Source organism: Castanea sativa, chromosome 1 (genome assembly GCF_040712315.1).
Source record: "Castanea sativa cultivar Marrone di Chiusa Pesio chromosome 1, ASM4071231v1".
Lineage (NCBI taxonomy): Eukaryota > Viridiplantae > Streptophyta > Magnoliopsida > Fagales > Fagaceae > Castanea > Castanea sativa.
The window spans coordinates 83,124,451-83,144,554 of record NC_134013.1 but is presented as its reverse complement, the minus strand read 5'-3'; the positions used below and the strand labels follow the sequence as shown (position 1 = coordinate 83,144,554).

The 20,104-nt window shown below is 32.7% G+C and overlaps 2 protein-coding genes across 3 annotated transcripts; one reads left to right on the top strand and one right to left on the bottom strand.

Moving 5' to 3' along the window:
- The first annotated feature begins 4,322 nt into the window (after positions 1–4,322).
- LOC142622796 (uncharacterized) lies at positions 4,323–10,005 on the top strand. 2 transcript variants are annotated; one of them, XM_075796331.1, is made up of 5 exons: positions 4,323–4,851; positions 5,441–5,701; positions 7,385–7,511; positions 7,664–7,777; positions 9,560–10,005. In XM_075796331.1, the coding sequence occupies exons 1-5, from the start codon at positions 4,582–4,584 to the stop codon at positions 9,673–9,675; spliced, it is 888 nt and encodes a 295-aa protein (XP_075652446.1). In that variant the 5' UTR covers positions 4,323–4,581; the 3' UTR covers positions 9,676–10,005. The 2 variants fall into 2 exon arrangements, with proteins under 2 accessions (XP_075652446.1, XP_075652445.1); XM_075796330.1 differs by having other exon boundaries at positions 4,383–4,851; positions 5,438–5,701.
- A 1,992-nt stretch (positions 10,006–11,997) lies between these two features.
- On the bottom strand, positions 11,998–19,527 carry LOC142622339 (uncharacterized). Its single transcript, XM_075795791.1, has 15 exons — positions 19,205–19,527; positions 18,390–18,731; positions 18,172–18,251; positions 17,554–17,654; positions 17,300–17,422; positions 17,008–17,077; positions 16,340–16,426; positions 16,137–16,202; positions 15,936–16,028; positions 15,523–15,579; positions 15,283–15,411; positions 15,097–15,187; positions 14,184–14,272; positions 12,786–12,979; positions 11,998–12,386 (listed from the first exon to the last, which is right to left on the bottom strand). Exons 2-15 carry the CDS (start codon positions 18,610–18,612, stop codon positions 12,320–12,322), a joined length of 1,470 nt encoding a protein of 489 aa, XP_075651906.1. The 5' UTR covers positions 18,613–18,731; positions 19,205–19,527; the 3' UTR covers positions 11,998–12,319.
- Positions 19,528–20,104: the final 577 nt, after the last annotated feature.

The window sequence follows — 20,104 nt, the reverse complement described above, 5'->3', positions numbered from 1 at the left end:
ATTTACGAAAACAGCCGAGGACTGTATCCGAGGAGAAAAGGTTAAAAGTAGAGAGAGCAAGAACTTACAAAATTGAAGGTACAGGTTTCTACGGTTTTCTGCAGGTAAAGTATGATTGTTGGTGTTTTGATGGGATTAGTCCCTGATGAATTAAATGAAGGCGCAGGTTCCCGAAGCGTCACGACGTGCGAAAAGGCGGCCTCGAAATTATATTTGTCCCGCCTAAAATTTCGTGGAGTAACGAGGACCGTTGGATACCCATCTCACCGTTGAACGTGGGAGACAAAATGTAACTTACAGTAATAAATACGCGCGTTGTTGAAAATAAAACCGCCAAGTGGCATCTTTTGGGATGCGAAACGATTTCCACACGTGCCATCACTCACAAAGTGTGTGGAGTAGGTTCTTGTCGGATCAAAACCCTATTTTTCTCCTCGGACGTTGAAAATTAGAGTTTTGAGGGGCTATTGTGGGGGGCAAAAAGATCCTGACGAGAATGTGGGCCTTTTGGGCCGTGTTAAGGAAGGCCGACCTGCTCCTGGGTTTAGAATTTGTTAGTATTATGGGTCGGTCCATACGCTGAGGATCCGAGGATCCAGCCGAGGGTAAACTTACCCTCGGATGGACACCGAAGAACTCGGGATTTTGTAGTAAAGATTAGGGGATGACACGGTTAAGGCCAATGGTTAAAAGGGGGAAACCCTAGAATGCCCCAGAAGCACTGGTGTTGAAGAAATGTCAAAGATAAAGGTTGCCACCTCCATATTAAAGACCCTGCACCTACCACCCTGGCCGCATTTATGGGGAAGTGACACCTGAACAGTGGAAGAGAAACTTCTGGTTACTATTCAAAGGCACTGAGAAAATAAATATCTAGGCTAAGGGGGAGGTGAGGCAACACATGTACAAATTATTCAAAAGAGTAGTATTTAAAGAGCAATCTAAGACAGAAAAAGGGGATCCCCTCTTGGTAACCTAAAGGAAAGAGAAAAAGAGAGAGAGAAATAATATAAGAACAGTTCTCGGCTTATGTCCGAACAGATTGACTTATAGTATTCTTTGTTGTTTTTTTAGTGTTTATAATCTTTAGCTTGCCATTTAATCCTCAAACACTTCTAACCTGGGTTTCAAGCCCACACTCTACAAATTACATTGTTTAAGGCTTGTTGGGCCTGAGCCCGTAACTGTTCTTGGGGCCAGGTGCAATTGTGCAATTACACTAACTCTTTTAAAAATTATTATTAAGAATAAAAGCATTTGAGAATTTAAATAGTTATTTTTGTATTGTATTTGTCATTTTGAAATGTTAGACTATAATTTTAATGAATTTGTCATAATTAATTATTTATATTTGGTTTTTCATTATTTATTTAGAGGAAAAAAAAATTTTAAAGGACTTGGTAGTTCATATTCAAATCTAAGGATAGAATGAGAAAAATAATTAATTCATTTAATATTCTTGGGAATAAACCAAATATTATCATCTCACATTCCTAGTAATCTTAAGAGATTTCCAATGAAACCAAATATAGGAATAGCTACATTCCTAGAAATGTGATTATCATCTACATTCCTAAGAATCACATTCCTAGGAATCTAGATGTCAAGAGTAATGTGGATTCCCTCGTACCAAACGCCACATTAAGGGAAAATAATTTTTCTCAGGCAAGAGAATGGAACTAATCGTGTCACCCACACGATATTGTTATTTTAAAAATTACCTATTTCAATATTTCATAGAAGGTTCTCAAAAAAAAAAAAAAAAAAAGAGAGAAAGAGAATGGCAAAGAGAGTAAAAGTAAGATAAGATAAGGTTTCAAATCTTCCATAATTGGAAATGAAATCTCAGGTTTCAAATCTTTCATAATTGGACATGTGATTTTTTTTTTCTACCTCTCAAAAACTATTTTAAAATATATAGATAAACTTTAGTTACAAAATTGGTTATAGCTTGTTTCTCAAAAAAACAAAATTGGTTATAGCTTAAAGTTACAACCTTACTCAATATCTTTTTTATTTGAGTGAATTTTGATAAATCTACCATTGGATTAAATTTTCTTCTTATATCCTCCATGCTTGCAAAATTTCTAGAAAATTGAAGATCAATAGTTATGTCATCAATAAATTGTTTAAATTTCAAGTTTTTATAGTTTAAAATATATATATATATATATATATATATATATATGTGTATATATATAATATTAGGTGAAGCTAAGAGAAACTTAAATTAGAGTTCCAATTTTGCGCTATGTGTCCTAAATTACTTATTTTTAAAGAGTTTTATTTCTTAATTTGAGAATCAAATATGGGACCACAGCATAAATATTCATTCAAATGAGTTATTCAGTACAAAACCAAAGAGTCTAGAATAAATTAATCGTAAAAAAAAAGTGCTTCACAATAATTTAAAAAAAATGGACAATTTACATTTTATACCTAATAATATCCTTACAAATTTTTTTAAAGAGTTAACAAATTATATAAATGACTATAAATAGTATTTAAATTATATATATAAGAATTATATTATACATCTTATTATATATTTTTAAGTGTATCCATGCATATGCATGGGGTTACAAGCTAGTTATACATAAATATAAGCTTATATATCATATAATAAATAATATTCGATTGACACAAGATTTTACAAGTATCTTGAGAATGTAAAAACATGTAATTCAATGGTTAGATTTTTAAAATATATAGTAATGTTAATTTTTTTTAAAGAATGTTGTAGTTTTATGCTACAACTAATTTTATAGCTAAACTTTGTCCAAAATAAATTATGTTAATTCATATACATGTGTGAAAAGTTATTTTGTTAAATGAAAGAGGGATGGAGTCAGTAAAAGAGAAAGTGATGCACATGAATTAGAAGTTGCGTGGAAGATAGTTTACCCAACTTATAGGAGAAATATCTACAAAGAACCAAAGAATTTTGAAGGGGGTTTAGTAAAATAAAATTGTATGAAAAAAAAAAGAAAACGTTTTGACCTTTTACTCCTCATGCAAACTATATGGAAAAAAATTGAAACAGTTAAAAGAAATTGATTTACTATTGCCGATTTCTTAAATAAAAATTAAAATAGTTGAAATTGATATGAATGGAACTTATTTTAGCTTTTTTTTAAAAAAAAAAATTAAAACAAAAGTTGAAATCAGTCCTTCAGTACTAGAGGCTCCGGTGGCTGAGCCACAAATTTTGGTGGGTTGCGCTTGAAAATTTTTACTTGGCATACCAGATGCCTGAAAATATCTTATATGTAAAATATTTTACTTTGAAACAAATAGAGCGATAGAATACTAATTATTTGAAAATACATAAAGATTATAAGGTTGGAAGATACGCAGTCATACAAAAGAGCATGCATTAGTAGGTTATGTAATTAAAAATATACATTAAGAGTTTTTGAAGTTGCTAAGTAAAGATTCATCCGAACCAATTTTGTCTATGGAAAAATAAAACAGTTGTAGTAACTAGTAGTCTAGTAAGCTGCAATTTTTTGGGACACATGTTTCTGCTCTTAATGTTTTATGTCATCGTGAGAATTATTATTTTTAATGGAAGAGTTTTTTTATTTTTTATTTTTTATTTTTAGAGAAGGTAGAAGAAAGTGGAAACACTGATTGAGATATGTGGGTTGGATAGAAGCCAATTTCAGACAGGCCTGTTTGAAATTGGCTTCTGTCCAAGGCATTGAGAAAATTACATAATTTATATGCGGAAGAATGGTAAAATTAAATTAAGATCACAACTACAAGTCAACTCTTCTTGAAAAATATAAGAAAATCCCAGGCGTTTTAAAAAAAAAAAATTCAGGCTACTACTGTGTGATAATTAATTTTATCCAGTGACATGCATACAAAGCTCATGCAATTTTCATACAAACTTTCGTAAATTGCAATGCTCTCTTATAATTTTATATTTTACCAAAATGCATACAAAGTTCATGCAATTTTCATACAAACCTAGCAATAATGCCACATTCGTAAATTGCTTCTTTTTTTTTTTTTTTTTGTCTTTTAAAATATGTGATTGGTTGGATTTTGGTTCATTGAACCTCATTAGTTAGTAAAATAAATGATTTCGTTAAAAAAAAATGTAATGGAAAAGAAAGAAATGGATTAAAACTTCTTTAACAAAAAAAGAAATGGGTTAAATTGAAACAATAATAATAAAACTCTTTAAAAATTGGCCGAGGCCGAGGGACCAAAATCAAAACAACTTCATATTTGAGAGACAAAAATGTAAATTCATTCAAATATATTAAGAAATATGTTATTAAAAATACCGAAACGTTGCGTTTCGAAGCCGTAGAGGTGAGAGATAGAGACTGAGAAACGGTGGCAAAAGAAAGCGAGGAAGTGAGGAGTGCGGAGAAAAGATCGAATAGCATCATTCACAGCTAGCTCCATAAAATAAAAAAGAGGTTTCTGGAAACTCACTATATTTTTTATATAAATAAATATTAAAAAAAAAAAACTGTATATACTCATAGTCATAGCAATTAGCAATAGCTTCAGCTTCCGAAATCCCCAAATTGTTCTGAAAAGTGAGAAACCCTAAAAAAAAAAATGGTGGTGATAGAAGTGGAAGAGAGCAACGTGAATCCTCCAAAACCAGCACCATCATCGACATCGCACAACGCCTCCGATGGCTTCGAAACTGCCAGCGAGGGCGAGCTACCCAGCGACGACGACAATGACAATGACGGTGATGCAACCAACACCGTAAACGCACAACAACAACAAGAGGACCACCAGATTGTTCCTCCACAACCTCAACCTGAAGAACACGACGAAGCCGACTCTTCTTCCCAAAACGACGACGCACTCCAACAACAGGTTATTCATTCTATTTGGCTAGCACACTAATTCATTGATTTTCTAATGGATCTCGATTTTTTTTAAAAAAATTTATGAATGAATTTTTCAGTTAACGTTATTCCATTCGTTTATCTGATTAATCATTTCCACTAGATTAACATTTAATCTTTGATGATGCCAAGTTATATATCATCTATTTCAGCACCGGTTTCTAAAAAAGTGTTAATCTTCCAAATTTTGAAGAATCAGTTGCTATTTATGTGCTATGAGAATTTTTAATCTTCAAATTGCAACCTTTAGTATGAAATCATTTATATATATCAAATTGTTCTTTTCTTCAGTCAAAAGCAAAAGCAAATTGATCTTTGTAACACCCAATGTATAAATTAGAGAGCATCTTCATGGGATATGTTACTTTAACCATAGGGGCTCTATTTGTGTTGTATTTAGTATTATTCTTTCAGGCCAAAGTTAACTTGAATTGATTTTTTATCTGTATTTAATGCTAAATATGGAATCTGATTTTTGTTAGCTGCATCCACCATTTTTCTTATCTCCAAAAAATAAAATAAACCTGAATTTGTTCTATTTTTTTGTTTTAAAGCAGAGAGCCTTAGAGCAAGCAAATGATGCGAAAGCCTTAGAGCAAGCAAATGATGCAAAAGCCTTAGAGCAAGCAAATGATGCAAAAGCCCTAGAGCAAGCAAATGATGCGAAAGTGGAAGGAAATAAGTTGTTTGGAGATGGGCAGTTTGAGGAGGCGCTCTCACAGTATGAGCTTGCTTTACAAGTTGCACCAGATATGCCTTCCTCTTCAGAATTACGCTCCATATGCCATGCAAATTGCGCAATATGTTATACGAAACTGGTATGTTGTTCTTTCCAATGATACATCAACCAAAAAAATATTCATTTGATTGTTCAGAAACCCCAAATTAGAATTACATATTCTATGCAGTAAAACATAAAGTTGTGTACTTGTACAATGTTCATGTTATTAGTTATTTCTGTTTCCATTGTTGGACATATTAATGCTAGTAATAATTTATTTACTACGGCTGATATATGTTTTGACCTTGCTACTAAAGAAAACTCTTTATGGTTTCTCATCGTGGAAGACACTCGCATTTGTAGATCATTACACTTTACACCTTCTGTAGAGTTTTCTCAAGTTACTTTGTTTAGTGTTATTGTAGACTTGTTGGGGTTGCGCTTAAGTTTTTGGACCAAGTTTTCCAAATAACTGTTTGTCTTGAGCCTCGGATTGCTACTCTCTCTGATATGTTGATTGATTTGTGAGGTCAACTTTGTGTGAATTGCTTTTAGAAATATGCCCGGTGTTGTTAAATTGTGCTTAGGCTTGCTTTAAGCTCTAAGCCCCAATTTCTAAGCACTTCGCTTGGTCGAAGCAAAGCTCGTGTATTGACGCGTGCCTTAGGCACTCTTTTTCTAGTTCTTTTTGAAGAAGCACAAAGCCTGCCTTTTTTTTTTCTTCTAAAAAAGATGAATTGTTAAAATTAAATGCTTGATCTGGAGGAAATGACATAGACACGTTTTCTTATACAAACACTATTTAAAGGTGGTGTGTTACACAAGCAATAATTTGTTCATATATTAGAAGCTACGAACAATAATAATTTACTGTTATTGACTTCTTGTACTTTTTGGTCTTTGCCTTTTGAATATATTTTGATAGTACCATTTAATTCTTTTGATCATAGCTTTCACAATTATGTATTTTTATAAAGCACAAGAGAATTATATAAATGTTTATTTTAAAGTTTCTATCACTAGATTATCATCATATTGTCCATTAATAATTATTTTCAAATTCACTTATATAAAAATTAAGAAATTGAAATAATATCTTATGTAGAATTGAACTTGCAAACTTCATATTAATAATATTTTACATACTTAACCAAAAAAAAAAAAAAAAGTTACAAACTTTGTGCAATTGCACAATCTATTTTATGGCTAATACGCAAAATAGATTACTATTTTGAGTTTATTAACTTTTTTATTATATATTATGTATCTTTCTATTAGAGGTATAATATATTATATTTGAAAATTTGTGCACTTTGCTTCAATTAAGTGCACGCTTGCTCTTTGTGCCTTATGTGCTTAAGTGTGTTTGACGCTTTTTTGATATCAATAAAACTTATTACTTATTAAAAAAAAAAAAAAAAGTGTGCTTGACGCTTTTACCAACACTGAATAGTGAATATTCATGATTATCAACATCTTTTGATAATGCTTGATGGATTTATGTCTCTTTGAAAATCTATTGTGGATTGGCTTCTGAAGCTAAAAAGGGAGAACTCTGGTTTTATTATGAAAGAGGCCAAAGGCTAATCTTTGTGATAAGGTCATATATAGAAGCATGCTGTTCAACACTGTCAAATGGGTATGAAATTTGGTATAATTAGATATGTGCCTACCAGTCACAGAATTTTAATTTAAGACTGTTTGTTCTATTGATATCTTGATAGGTTCTCTGGAATTCTATTTTATAACTTTTTACTTAAATTTTTAAATTTTTATTTAGGGAAAATATGATCAAACAATCAAGGAATGCACAAAATCATTAGAACTAAATCCTACATATATGAAGTCTCTGGTTAGAAGAGGAGAGGCCCATGAAAAGCTTGAACATTTTGAGGAGGCTATTGCTGGTACGTTTGGGTTTAATATAATAGTTAGACAGTTATATTTTTGTTCAATAAATAGTTTCCTTGGATATCCTGGATTATGTTGCATCGTTAGATCTGTATGCTGATATGATGGGGGGTTTTGTAATTGATATCATTCTCTGATTTACTTTTAGATATGAAAAAAATCTTGGAATTGGATCCTTCAAATGACCAAGCTAGGAAAACTATTCGCCGCTTGGAGCCGTTAGCTGCAGAAAAGCGAGAAAAGATGAAGGAAGAGATGATTTGTAAGCGTAGTGAATTTTTTTATGTGCCTTCTTCTTTCTCGTCTTCTCACCTTTAGTAGTTTGAGAAAGGATTGATTTATTTTTTTTAAATCTTTATTTTTGATAAGTTACACATGCACCTGTCATGAACCCCAAACCTCACCCTCCCCTTAGAACTTATAAGGGAGGGAGGAGTGCTAGTTGAGCTAGAGTTCATTGGCAAAAGAACAGGATGCAACATGAGGATTGATTCTTTTTTTTCTTTTTTTTTTAAAGAAAGAAAGAAAGAAAAAAAACCCTTTTGGAAACTGTTATTTGAAATGCTATTTCCTACCAAGTTGGGTTTGGGGCAAGATATTTGAGAATCTACCCTTCCCTCTCTCTCTCTCTCTGCCTCACACACACACATGCCTAGCTTTCACAAAGAGGAAAGAAATGTCTTTGAGGCCTCACAGCTTCTTCTGACTACTCACATCACCTTATCTTATTATAGGGGTACATGGGCATGCAAATTAGACTAATTTTAAGGTCACCTCATCACTTGCCAACTTATGTTTCTAAAGAGCTGTTTTATGATTCTGGTAAATGGATGTTCATACTAGTCAATATAAGATGACCAGAATATAGGGAAAATACATTAAAGCAAAAGAACCTTAATCTGTTCCATGTATGTTTGTGTGTATTCATGACTCAAAATAACTTCATCTAACTCATCATTCTATTAAGAAAAAATGCATTTTATCTCAATTCAAAAGAAATTATTCTTCCATGTTCAAAAGAATTACCAAAATAACATATGATTTTGACTGGTATATCACTGTCAATTGAGCAACTATGCAATAAACATGTTTCAGTCTATGCATAAATATTCCCCTTTTTTTTTATATAAGTAAAATAAATATTCGTAAATTATGTGTCAATCTATTGACTTTGAACTATATCACAATTGGCATTTCAACTTCAGATTTTTCATACACTATAGTCACTTAATTAAGCAAACGAATAGCATCATTTTGCAACAGAGAGACTACACCATGGCATCATAAAGGAAATCTCATTTTAGGGGAATTAGTCAAATTCTATAAAAAGAAAAACTAGCATTTTGTCCTAATATATCCATTCACTTGTATTGGGCTTTATGGATGAGGTTGTCCAAACTTGGTACTTAGCACCCAAGCACGTGATTTTGCTCTTGATACTATTTAGAACAATGGACTTGACCAGGTATGTACTCATTTGAACGTCCGGCCTTTATGGCCCCATCATATCTGGGTTATTGCATGCTCTAAGTAATGTCGTATATGTAGAAGGCATTTTTGGAGGCCTTTCCCATTATATTTTCTCTTTGACTCAAATGACACTTCCTCTGCTTAAGGATTGGGTGGAGGGTCATGCATTCAAGGCCTGTTAGGTACTTGTGTAATTTACCATATAAAGAGGGGGAAAAAAAAGACTGCTCAAGACCTTTCAAAGCAAGGAAATTGAAAGTAGCATGACATTTTCAGCTGCCCAAATTGTTTTGAACATATATTCTTGCCTATGAACATTCGTTGTTTTTTATATACACTTATGTCCTTATTGAAATTTCTTGTTTATGATTTTATTCTAGTACATTGACACTTGAATTTTGTATGTTTGATATATCCTGTGATGTTCATTCAGATGTTGGGTGCTTCATAGACTTGTATTTTCTGCATTATTGACAATTTAAGCAAATTTTTACTAGCATCTTTGTGAACACTTCATGATTACTATTACTATTATCAACAGAAGTTAATTACATTACATTGTTCTTCTGAGCAGCAAAGCTGAAAGATATGGGCAACTCTTTATTGGGCCGCTTCGGGATGAGTGTTGACAACTTCAAGGCAGTCAAAGATCCAAACACTGGTTCTTATTCCGTTTCGTTCCAACGTTAGTCTGGCCGCATTTGGTCATGTAATTACTTCAACGATGTTGAATGGAAGCAGCCATAGAATGATACCACTGTGGTACGTAGTTTTCTATGCTGGGTCCAAGTGTTAAAAGTGAAATTGCAAAGTTGATAAAATGATAGAGTTTGGGGAATAGTTTTGGTTCTTTCATAAGAGCAGAAAGTGACGCAGTGTCCATTTGTGGTGGTGCTGATGGGCGAGTGACCATAAGTTTATTACTTGTATTTTAAGTTCTTTATTGTTGATATTCTCGGCAGCTCCTGCTTTTGATGAGGTTTATTTATATTGAATATATAAAATATAAACTTTTTTTTATGTTGGCTTTTTCTTCTTTCTAATGTTGTCACGTAAGGCTCAAATTTGTTCATGTCACTAGTATGATATGAACATTTATATAATATAACAAATTTTGATTAAATTAGGTTTGATCGTTTCTATATAAATTCTAATTAAATTGGTAAATGCGTTTCATTTCTACAAAATTTATACTCTTTTTAATTATTAATATTTATATACATCCAACAGATTTTTTTTTTTTCTTTTGAACTTTCCCTTATATAATATGGAGTTAAATATATGACTCATGGTTTATGATTATGATGTTCTCATGTTCGCTTTGGGAGAAGGGTCTCGTACGCTGCCTTGAATTCATTAATAGCAATACTTTTCTCTTTGTTCTTGATTAAGAGCATTTGCATCCGGATAGGCGGATATGTAACTTTCATCCTATTTTATTTTACCATCTTAAAAAGTTACTTTATCAATTATACCATTTTATTTTATAACACAACCATTTAACTTTTATTTTCTTGTTTTACTCATTAAAATAATATATATTACCTACTAAAATAATACAATATATAATTTTTGTGCTGCTGCTACATTGCTACAATGATCTTTTGGAATTAAAATATATTATAATTTTTACAATTGTGCTATAGTGTCATCCTACATTTAGGATGGTATTGTAGCATAATTGCAAAAAAATTTGCAATTTTCAGATTTTACAAGTTCAGCTGTTGGGCTCTTTTTGTGCCTTGAATCTTGATGCTAAATTTTCCCTACATTTTCCATTTACAATTAGCAATGGGAATGCTCTGAAGAGCTAGATGGATTATGGAAAGCTTGGGAGTACTTGTCCCTAGAAAGCAAGCCTGGTAATAGGTCGCTGCACAATCACAATTCACACAATTCTATATGATGGCTGTCAAATGGGTGGGTTTGGATTGGGTTCATTATTATCTATTTAACCAATTACTTCTAACTTAATAAAACCAACTCAATCCAATTATTATTATTATTATTATAAATTCATTTGGGTTAATATCTATTTGACCCAATAAATAACTGGGTGGGTTTGAGTGGGTAAGTGGATTTGGGTCGATTTTGACATTCCTAATTTGAGTAGAACCCCTTTGGGCTATAAATGCATTGCTACTTATTAAAGGAGTGATGCAAATAATGGGGCTTGGAAAGTGGTTTGAGTTGGCAAATTTCTGACTCGGGGTTATGTCTTATTACCACCTCAGGATCGTAATTTCACTTCTCAATCCCATACCCATGGACTATACTGGGCCAAATTCAACATACGATCAAAATATATAATTTAATGCCATCATTATGCATAATTTATTCAAATTTAATTTTACTTCCCTTGTGCAAAAAATTAAAAAAATAACTTAACCCGACCTCCACGACTTGCAAGTTGCAAGAGACTCTCATCTCTTTCCCATCGCAATGACCAAAGAGTAAGGACTACCAGAATCAATTTTGAGAGTACCAGGCCCAGCCAGTCATCATAAAGTTTATAACTAGCCCCAAACTATAGCCTCATGCATGGTAAAATATTGATATTAGCCCCTTTGATATTAATTTAAAATATTGACAGCATGGTAAAATCTAATTTACCGATTTCACACCATATGGATAACATTTAAACAGATAAGCTGGATAAAATTAAATTACTGATGGCATGGTAAGATTTAATTTACTCATTTCACAACGTACAGATGAGATTTAAACAAAAGTGTTGGATGAATACTTTTGGAAACCACGAGAGAATAGAACTATTTTTGTGTATATTTTTTCACGCCATCAATAATTTAAATTAATATTTTTTTTACATAAGTAATAATATAAACTAATAGTATCAAAATAGTGCTAATCAATATTTGTTTAGATTATTAATAATATGACAAAATTCAATTCAAGTAGAACTCCATGATGGAGTTATCCTAAAAACCCTAAAGGATACTAAACCAATAACCAGATTATATCACAGATAATCTTATGTGACTCGGCATCTAGTGAAGTGAAAAGTGAAAGCATTATTAGTATAAATTGGGTGACAATGGTGTAACTTTGTAACCACCCCATTAAGACAGAACATTAACATTACAATGATAAATTACACTTTATTCAAGATACAATTGATAGATATGATATAAATTATTTACTCTTGGCACCAAAACTGAGAGCCGAACCTCACTACATGAAAAGATACAATTTTATTAACTAAGGTAAAACAGATTAGGAAGATATCTGATACTTCCCCATGTTGCCTGTAAGATGTCGGATACTTCTCTATATCATTCCTGTAAGGCACCTCACTGCCACCTTCCTATGGGAGCTACTTCCCAGCTAAAAACATATCGGCATGCTGCTCTAAGTATTCTTTGCTGTTCATCTCAGTTAATCTGCATTATTTGGTGGTGTCAATCAGCACTTACAGCAGAAGACGATTATGACATGGTATAAACTACACCACAAAACAGAAAAGCAAAAGAATAGCTATGTTGACACATTGTTGCTTTGATTGCATAAATACAAATTGCAGTACAATTTTGGTCTATAAAAGTATATTGCATGAAGGAAATCAGGTTGCCACTAAGTCAGGTGCATACGCAAGAAATGGTAATCATGATATTAGAATGGAAGAAAAAAGACAGTTCCCAACTCTGCATTAACTGATTAAGGTCATGTACGATCTCTACTCAACCACATTAAAAGAAATTTAAAAGGAAAAAAGAATAAGAAAAAGAAAAAGGGACTGAAACTATAGTTAAAATCCAGATTTTAATATAGGAGCACTGTACCTACTAATGGTGCGTTCTTTTGCAAATCCCAGTTCATTGTCCACACAAAGGTCAAAATCATCAACTTTCCTTGATCTTGAAGAAGTTCTAGGTGCTCTGTGTTGAGCATCAGAAATTGTCACTATCCTCTCGAAAAGTTCTTGAGGACTCCCCTCAGCTGTACACAACAGTCTGCCCTTGTTCTCATACATTACCTTTGGTGGCAAGAGTAAAAGAATTAGTTCAATTTTAGCTACTCATCAGAAGAAGAAGAAGAAGAAGATAAAACATGGAAAATTCCAAGTTGTAAAGCGTAAATACAATGGTCTTGCCAGAGAGATGCTCAAGTTCAAATATTTTCACATGATTTTTTAAAATCTCAATTTCAGGCTATGGCCTTTCAAGTAATAGAAATTCTTTGGAATTGGTATCCAAGAAAGGGTATTCATCCTTTTTTTTTCTTCCCCCAGAGTTTCAGTGAATTATCAGCTTCATCGTCTAACTCTGCCTGTGTTTGTGCTTAGTGGCATATATTTAGTCCACAGCCAGTTCCAAACAACTCTGCCTATGTTTGTGCTTAGTGGCATATATTTAGTCCACAGCCGGTTCCAAACTCAGGTAAAGGATGGTTGCAGTAGGTCGGCAGCCAGCATAAAATTTAGTCACTCTCTTATGAACATCCCCTAAACTACTCCAAATTTTGAGACTAAGGCTTTGTTATATCAGCTTCGTTATCTCGGTAAAGGATTCTTTAAAATCTTAGGGCATCATCAGTTCATCATTACTGATGGTAATATTGCATTTATATAAATTTTTTTCCTAAAAAGAAAAATAGGAGGAAAGAAATTTTTTTTTTTTTGATAAATAAAATAGGAGGAAAGAAATTAAAGGAACAAAAATTCATAAGAAAAAACCATGATGACTAACAGATAGATTGAACTCAAATTTTATTTTCATATACAACAACTATGAGAAAGTAGAGCCTATTTTCTTTACTTTTTTGTTTAGTCCATAAAAAGAAAGAGTTACTTTTCTACATTCATGACATGCCTAGAAGGTAGAAGCAACTCACGAAAGTTAGCTTTGATTGCTTCTAAAACAATATCTGTTGTTCTACTTGGGACTCAAGACTTTTGCAATTCTTAATTGCTATGGGTCTTTTTTTTTTTTTCGAGCTTTTCATCTTTCCCACAACTTACAATAATAAGTTTGTCCAAATTACTATGTTGGAGAAAGGACCATGTTTGACAATAAACTGAAAGAGCTGGCTGCAAGTGGCAAACATATTTAATCTGTGACATGAGGATGACCAAATAGCTGAAGCTAAGTTTTCTCAAGTCCAACCTAGTATATTAAGTCCAAATTTTAGTAATATAATATTTAGAAAGGTCGAAACAGTTGAGAACAATTGGGGCATACATCAACAAGAGTGACAAACCGATATGCTGCTGTCCTATTGTGTAGTCCAAGAATTGGGACACCTTCCAATGCCAGGGTATGGAATTTCTCTGCAAAACGAAAATGAATAATGTTACATATGAATGAATTCCGACCCACACACACACATAATATGCACCCAAGAATGACACTTTCGGACCTCTAGAAAGCATAAAGATGTTTGAAACTTGACATTTTGGTAGCTACGATATATCCCATGCCAAATTGGATATTAAAAGAATAAAGAAAACCACTTTTAGAGGAAAAGAAAACACCAAATTTAATTAATTGCTTTTCAAAAAAGGTTAAGGAAAAGTAATTTGAAGATTCAGAAACAAATAAGCATTAAAATGTATCTACTATTGCTGAACTTTGTTTTCTTATCAAAAAAAAAAAAAATGTATCTATGAATGTTCAGTTGTATGTTTTGTGTGTAACCACTCTCCTGTTCAATAATACAGTCATTTTTTATGACAGTTATCAATTAAATTCTATTCCTGATCTATAACACGCAACTAATCTCAGTTAAATATAGCAATATCCAACTATTTTGAATTGGATATTAAAAGCATGAAGAAAACCACTTTTAGAGGAAAAGAAAACACCAAATTTAATTTTTTTTTTTTCAAAGAAGGTAATGGAAAAGTAATTTGAAGATTCAGAAAGAAATAAGCATTAAAATTTATCTATGAATGTTCAGTTGTATGTTTTGTGTGTAACCACTCCTGTTCAATAATACAGTCATTTTTTATGACAGTTATCAATTAAACTATATTCCTGATCTATAACACGTAACTGATCTCAGTTAAATATAGCGATATTTAACTATTTCGAATTGGCTATACATATATCCTAACAAGCACATCAAAATCCAGATAGCTAAGATCTGACTTACTGAACAATCCAAAATAATCTGCAGCTCCAAGTGGTCTGTCACAGAGTTCCTCAAAAGGAAAATATGCGCATCCATTAGCACCAAGAGGAACCTAACAATATTAATTATTTTAAGAAAGGGTTTAAGAAAAATTTGACCAAGTACATGCTCTGGATAAGCCATTGCACAATATAACTTAGCAGATACCTGCAATGTCCTTCCCATTACTACTTCAACCTCTTGTGGACCAGCTGTGTGCTCCCCAATCAATTGCTGGAACTTTTGCTTGAGAAAGCCAGATATGTCTTTGCCAATGAAGTAGAATCCTTGCTCTGCCTGCAATTCAAGGCAAACATGAAAAGTTAGAAATCTATAGTAAATAGGAATTAGTGGCTGAATATGCAGACAAAACTTCTATATATACATATAACCGGGCTGATATCATACCGAAGTCATCTTCCGATAGTCTGTTGATGAACCAATTTGATGAACTATACATCGTTCCTACACAATATAATTTTAAAATTTAGCATGTTAATACTAAAACAACAATAAGAAAGCCTCATTCCCGAAACTTTGGAAAAATGCTACTCTTTCGAGTCTTTCCTTTCTCATATACAAAAACAAATGCATAATCAGACCATCGCTTCCTTAAAAATCACAGGCATAAGTGAGGAATTGCACACACAAACTCAAAAGAAAACTTTTGGTCACACAACAAGTGGCTTGGCATGAATTTAAAGTTTTTTGAAAGTTAAAAATCAACGCAAAAACTTCTTTTTGAGCAAAATATATGCTAAGCTCACATGGATTAAGCCATCTAATCACCAATCTTTACGAGATAACATCAATATACACACCTTCAAAGTAGCAATGAAGGGTAGAAAAAGATCCCTCTGCAGTCCACCTTCATAGAGGTTATTGGGAGCACGATTTGAGGTGGAGACAAGAATCTGTACTTACCTCCCACCACAAACACAAACATACGATTGTTATGTTTTCTTTCAGAATAAATTGTAGAGCAAAGAACACAAGAAAACAGAGGCAATTAAACTACTTACAACACCATTGCTGAATAGCTGTCCAAACAAACGGTTTAGTATCAATGCATCAGCGACGTCAGTCACCTATGGGGAGCCACATTACAAAGGAAATCAGGATATTTATAAAATTACAAAGCAATTGGATGTGATATACAGAGACAACTTTTTTATAATAAGTATGATATACAGAAGAAACTATATGACAACTAGTAGTATTTTACCATAAATTCATCAAGACATAATAAAATTGCATCATCAGATATTTCATCGGCAACAGCTTCAAGTGGATCTGCCACACCCCTGTGCTTCTGCAAAAAATACAAAATACAAAATCCATGACAAACTTCAACATCTGCATAAGACTAGGTGCCCCGTAAAAACTAGAGTGAATGAGATGAACTCTGGAATGGGAAGGGATAACAAATTTCACAATGTGTTCATAAGAGACAAAATTTGTGGGTCTAACTAAACTAAAAGATTTAGTTTCTAGACCAATTTCTCTCAAACTACCAATAAAATAAGGCTGAAAGGACCAAAGAAGAAAAATAATTCATCAATAGGCATGCCAGAGGTTTAAAACAGCCTGGCCTGTAAGCCTATTGAAAATAACCATCCAAGAGATTGCCCACTGACCATTATATGATCTGCCCTTTTTGAAAATAATCTAAACTACTAGTGGTGGAACTACCTGACAATTTACTAGAAAAATCTTTATTGAAAATAAACTTTCTTTAATTTATGAAGGGTTTTACTAATGTATGCCCCCCATTTTAGGAAACTCTTTAGGGAAAAATGAAAAAGTTACTAAATTTTTTGACAGCTTTTTCAATTCCCCATAAAATGATTCCAAAATTTACAAAACCAAATTATAACATATCTGGAATCTTACTTGCAAGCGGCTATGAACATTTAACATAAAGTCATGAAAATGGATCCTTTTTTTCCTCCAACTAGAGGGCCTGACAAAGGGGAAATTGAGCAATATCAGATGAATCCAGTAATAATGGTTATAAGTCAGAGTTGAAAATCAAGAGAATTAAGATTAATAACATCTATCTCAATGCCATATAGCCTTTACACATGTTCTTATTAGGAATTTTTCTAAATTTTTCTGAATGAAAGATGCATAACAACAAGGAAGCCAAAAACCGTAACAGATCAAATCTGCATATCAAACTTACAATTGATCAAAAAACAGGTCCATCAACATAGTTTTTCCAGTCCCTACTCCTCCAAAGAGATATAGACCTTTGACAGGTGAGTATGAAGATTGGGGTATGAATCGAGACCACAACCACCTACTCCTGTATACAAACAAATTGGTGACTAATTGGCAAATGGTTTTTTTTTTTTTTTTTTAGCCAAAGTATATTCAGAATAAACCAAAGAACTTGTCTGTGTTATCAGAATATCAATAACAAAATGGAAGATTTACCTTCCAGCTTTTTCAGAAGCCGAATACCTATCCAACCGGCATGCATCAGCAGAAGCAACAAGCTCATCATATAGTCTCTGAAGTTCTCTTAAGGTGTCTACCTGCAAAAACACTCTTAGAACCATTCAACTAGGAAAACCATAGCAGATATGACAGTAATTGCCTTACAACTATGTACAAAGTCCATTAAGCTCTTACCAATCTTACAGTATACTCACATCTAACAATATCTGCTATTAATGGCGTACAATATTCAATTATCCAAAAATCAAATAATGTTATTTTTCCCCCTCCTGATAAGTGAAGGTGTAAGGGAATGAACCCCTAACATTTCCCACCAATAAGGTGGTGGATTTGCAACTAGACGGAAAGCCCATTGGCTAATAACGGGAAAATTAAGCAAATAATAAGCTATACAATAGGTCAAAGTGAATTCAAAGTGTGCACTAATTCTCTACAAAAGCAGAATTTAGTTCTCAAAGAAGTTGACTAGAAGGGAAAGTACAATGCTCAAAATAGTTTACATAATTGGGGCATTCCTAAGCTATTACCTTTCATTTCCCTAATGTTATGTCTCAAAACTGACACTCAAGCATGCAGGGCTTAAGTGTATAATACCTGGAAGCTATCGCCATCCACAAGTTCGCCAGCAGCAATTCTTCGTTCATACTCAACTAGAGGCCCTGCTCCATTCACATCTGCAGTTTAACCAAAAATAACCAAAATCATCAACAACAACAAAAAAAGAAAGGAAAAATTGAGTCAGAGTTCAATACAATTTTGTTCATACAAGAGGATAAAAATTCAATTAATGATAAGCAGAAATCAAAAGCTACCTGCATTTGTAACTTTAGCAGCATCAGCTAACATGGCTCTTGAGATTGTATATGTGAGGTATCGAAATCTATTGAATTCGGCATTGTTAGTAAATTTACAAAGAGACCCGGTATTAGTCTCTATCAAATGCTTCCGGGTATTCACAAAACCACCCGAATAATTACATTTTTTATGCTGAAGAGACAATCGAATGGGGCGAAGGGATCGGGCCAATGTTCTCATCTTCAATCCGAGGTCTCAATAGAAACTCCCAATAAGCTTAAGCCACTCCAAGCCTCCAGTCAAGAAGAGATTAAGGAGTGGTTTCAAACTTCAAAGAACCTCACAAATATTCAGAGCCCCTAAAACAATAGCAGTAAAAATCCATTATTGAAAGCAGAGCATATTCTTAGGTCCTTTCATAAACTAAAATAATACACAGAATAAGCCTTTCACGGTCATCACTATTATATTTACACAGAATCAGAATATGAAAATCAAAGTAAAAAGGTTCAAAATTTTACTAAAATAATAAACTTTAGGCCTTTTCAATGACAATAACTATTAAACAAGTACAGGATAATTACATCTTGAACAAGGAAATCACTGACCATCTCTACAAAAGCCCCCATATTAAATTTTTTTACATATAAAAAAAAACATATATTAACGACAATTCATTACCAAAAACTACAATTCTTTTTTCCAATCTGCATGAAACCCAGTTCATAACAAATTGTTACAAAAACTATTATCTCAACCAAAGAAAAAAAAATCTATAACAATGGCATGAAGCTTTTATTTTTTTTTTAGAGAAATAAAGAAAGGAAAGTACCTGATATAAAAGAGACTCCGATAAAACTGGAACTACCAAAAGAGTCTTGGGGGTTTCTTTGAATTCTTTGTGAGTTCTGAGAGATAAGAAATTATGTACTATCTCGGAAGAATCAAATTAATCAATCCTCACACGTAGCAGACACCGAGAATAGCAAAAACTAAAAACAACAAGTACAGCAACCTATGATTTCGGAGAGACCTCGAAAGAGTAGGAAGAAAAAAAGAAGTGTGTTTGTGTGTATGATCTGAGACACTCCGATGATTCTCCCACTACTTTTGAGGTTCGGTCTTTTTTTCTTTTTTTTTCTTTTTTAAGTTTTTGGTATAATAAGATGGGTTGGATTTAGCTTCTTTTTTCTTTTTCTTTTTTGATGCGTTGGATTTAGCTTTACACGTTAGCTTTTACTTGACCTGTAATGCAATAATATGCAATTACTCACGTCACGTGAATGTCAATTACCACATGGCACATGCTCTGTGTTTTTTTTTGTTTTTTTTTCTTTGTGTTTTGGTCTTAAGAATTGGATTTTTTTTTTGGGAAAATGGTGTAAGACAAAAAATTATGAGAAATAATATGTTTACAACATTTTTACAATATTTTTACAACAAATTCTAAGTGGCAGGATGTTACTGGTTGTTATTGTTGGGGCAAAAAAGTAATCTTAGTGTTAGGTTCAAATTTGAACCAATAACAACTAACCACCTATGATTTGTTGTAAAAATGTTATAGACGTAGCACCTCTCAAAAATTATTATTATAGTACTATTGAAAAGTATTTCTTGGAAAATGAAAATGAGGATTTTGATTTTTGTAAATTTTGGTAGGCCCACTTTTGTACCCATGCCGATGGCCCTTTGCCACAATTTTTTAGCTAGAATATTTTTGGAAGGTGGGGTC

Excerpts from the sequence above, each read along its gene's own strand:
- LOC142622796 (XM_075796330.1), top strand. The coding sequence starts at position 4,582 with ATGGTGGTGATAGAAGTGGAAGAGAGCAACGTGAATCCTCCAAAACCA. Across the intron at positions 5,702-7,384 it reads CAATATGTTATACGAAACTG|GGAAAATATGATCAAACAAT; the intron begins GTATGTTGTTCT and ends ATTTTTATTTAG. Across the intron at positions 7,778-9,559 it reads GATGAAGGAAGAGATGATTT|CAAAGCTGAAAGATATGGGC; the intron begins GTAAGCGTAGTG and ends TCTTCTGAGCAG.
- LOC142622339 (XM_075795791.1), bottom strand. The coding sequence starts at position 18,612 with ATGAGAACATTGGCCCGATCCCTTCGCCCCATTCGATTGTCTCTTCAG. Across the intron at positions 14,273-15,096 it reads AGATTATTTTGGATTGTTCA|AGAAATTCCATACCCTGGCA; the intron begins GTAAGTCAGATC and ends TTCGTTTTGCAG. Across the intron at positions 12,387-12,785 it reads AAAGAACGCACCATTAGTAG|ATTAACTGAGATGAACAGCA; the intron begins GTACAGTGCTCC and ends CAAATAATGCAG.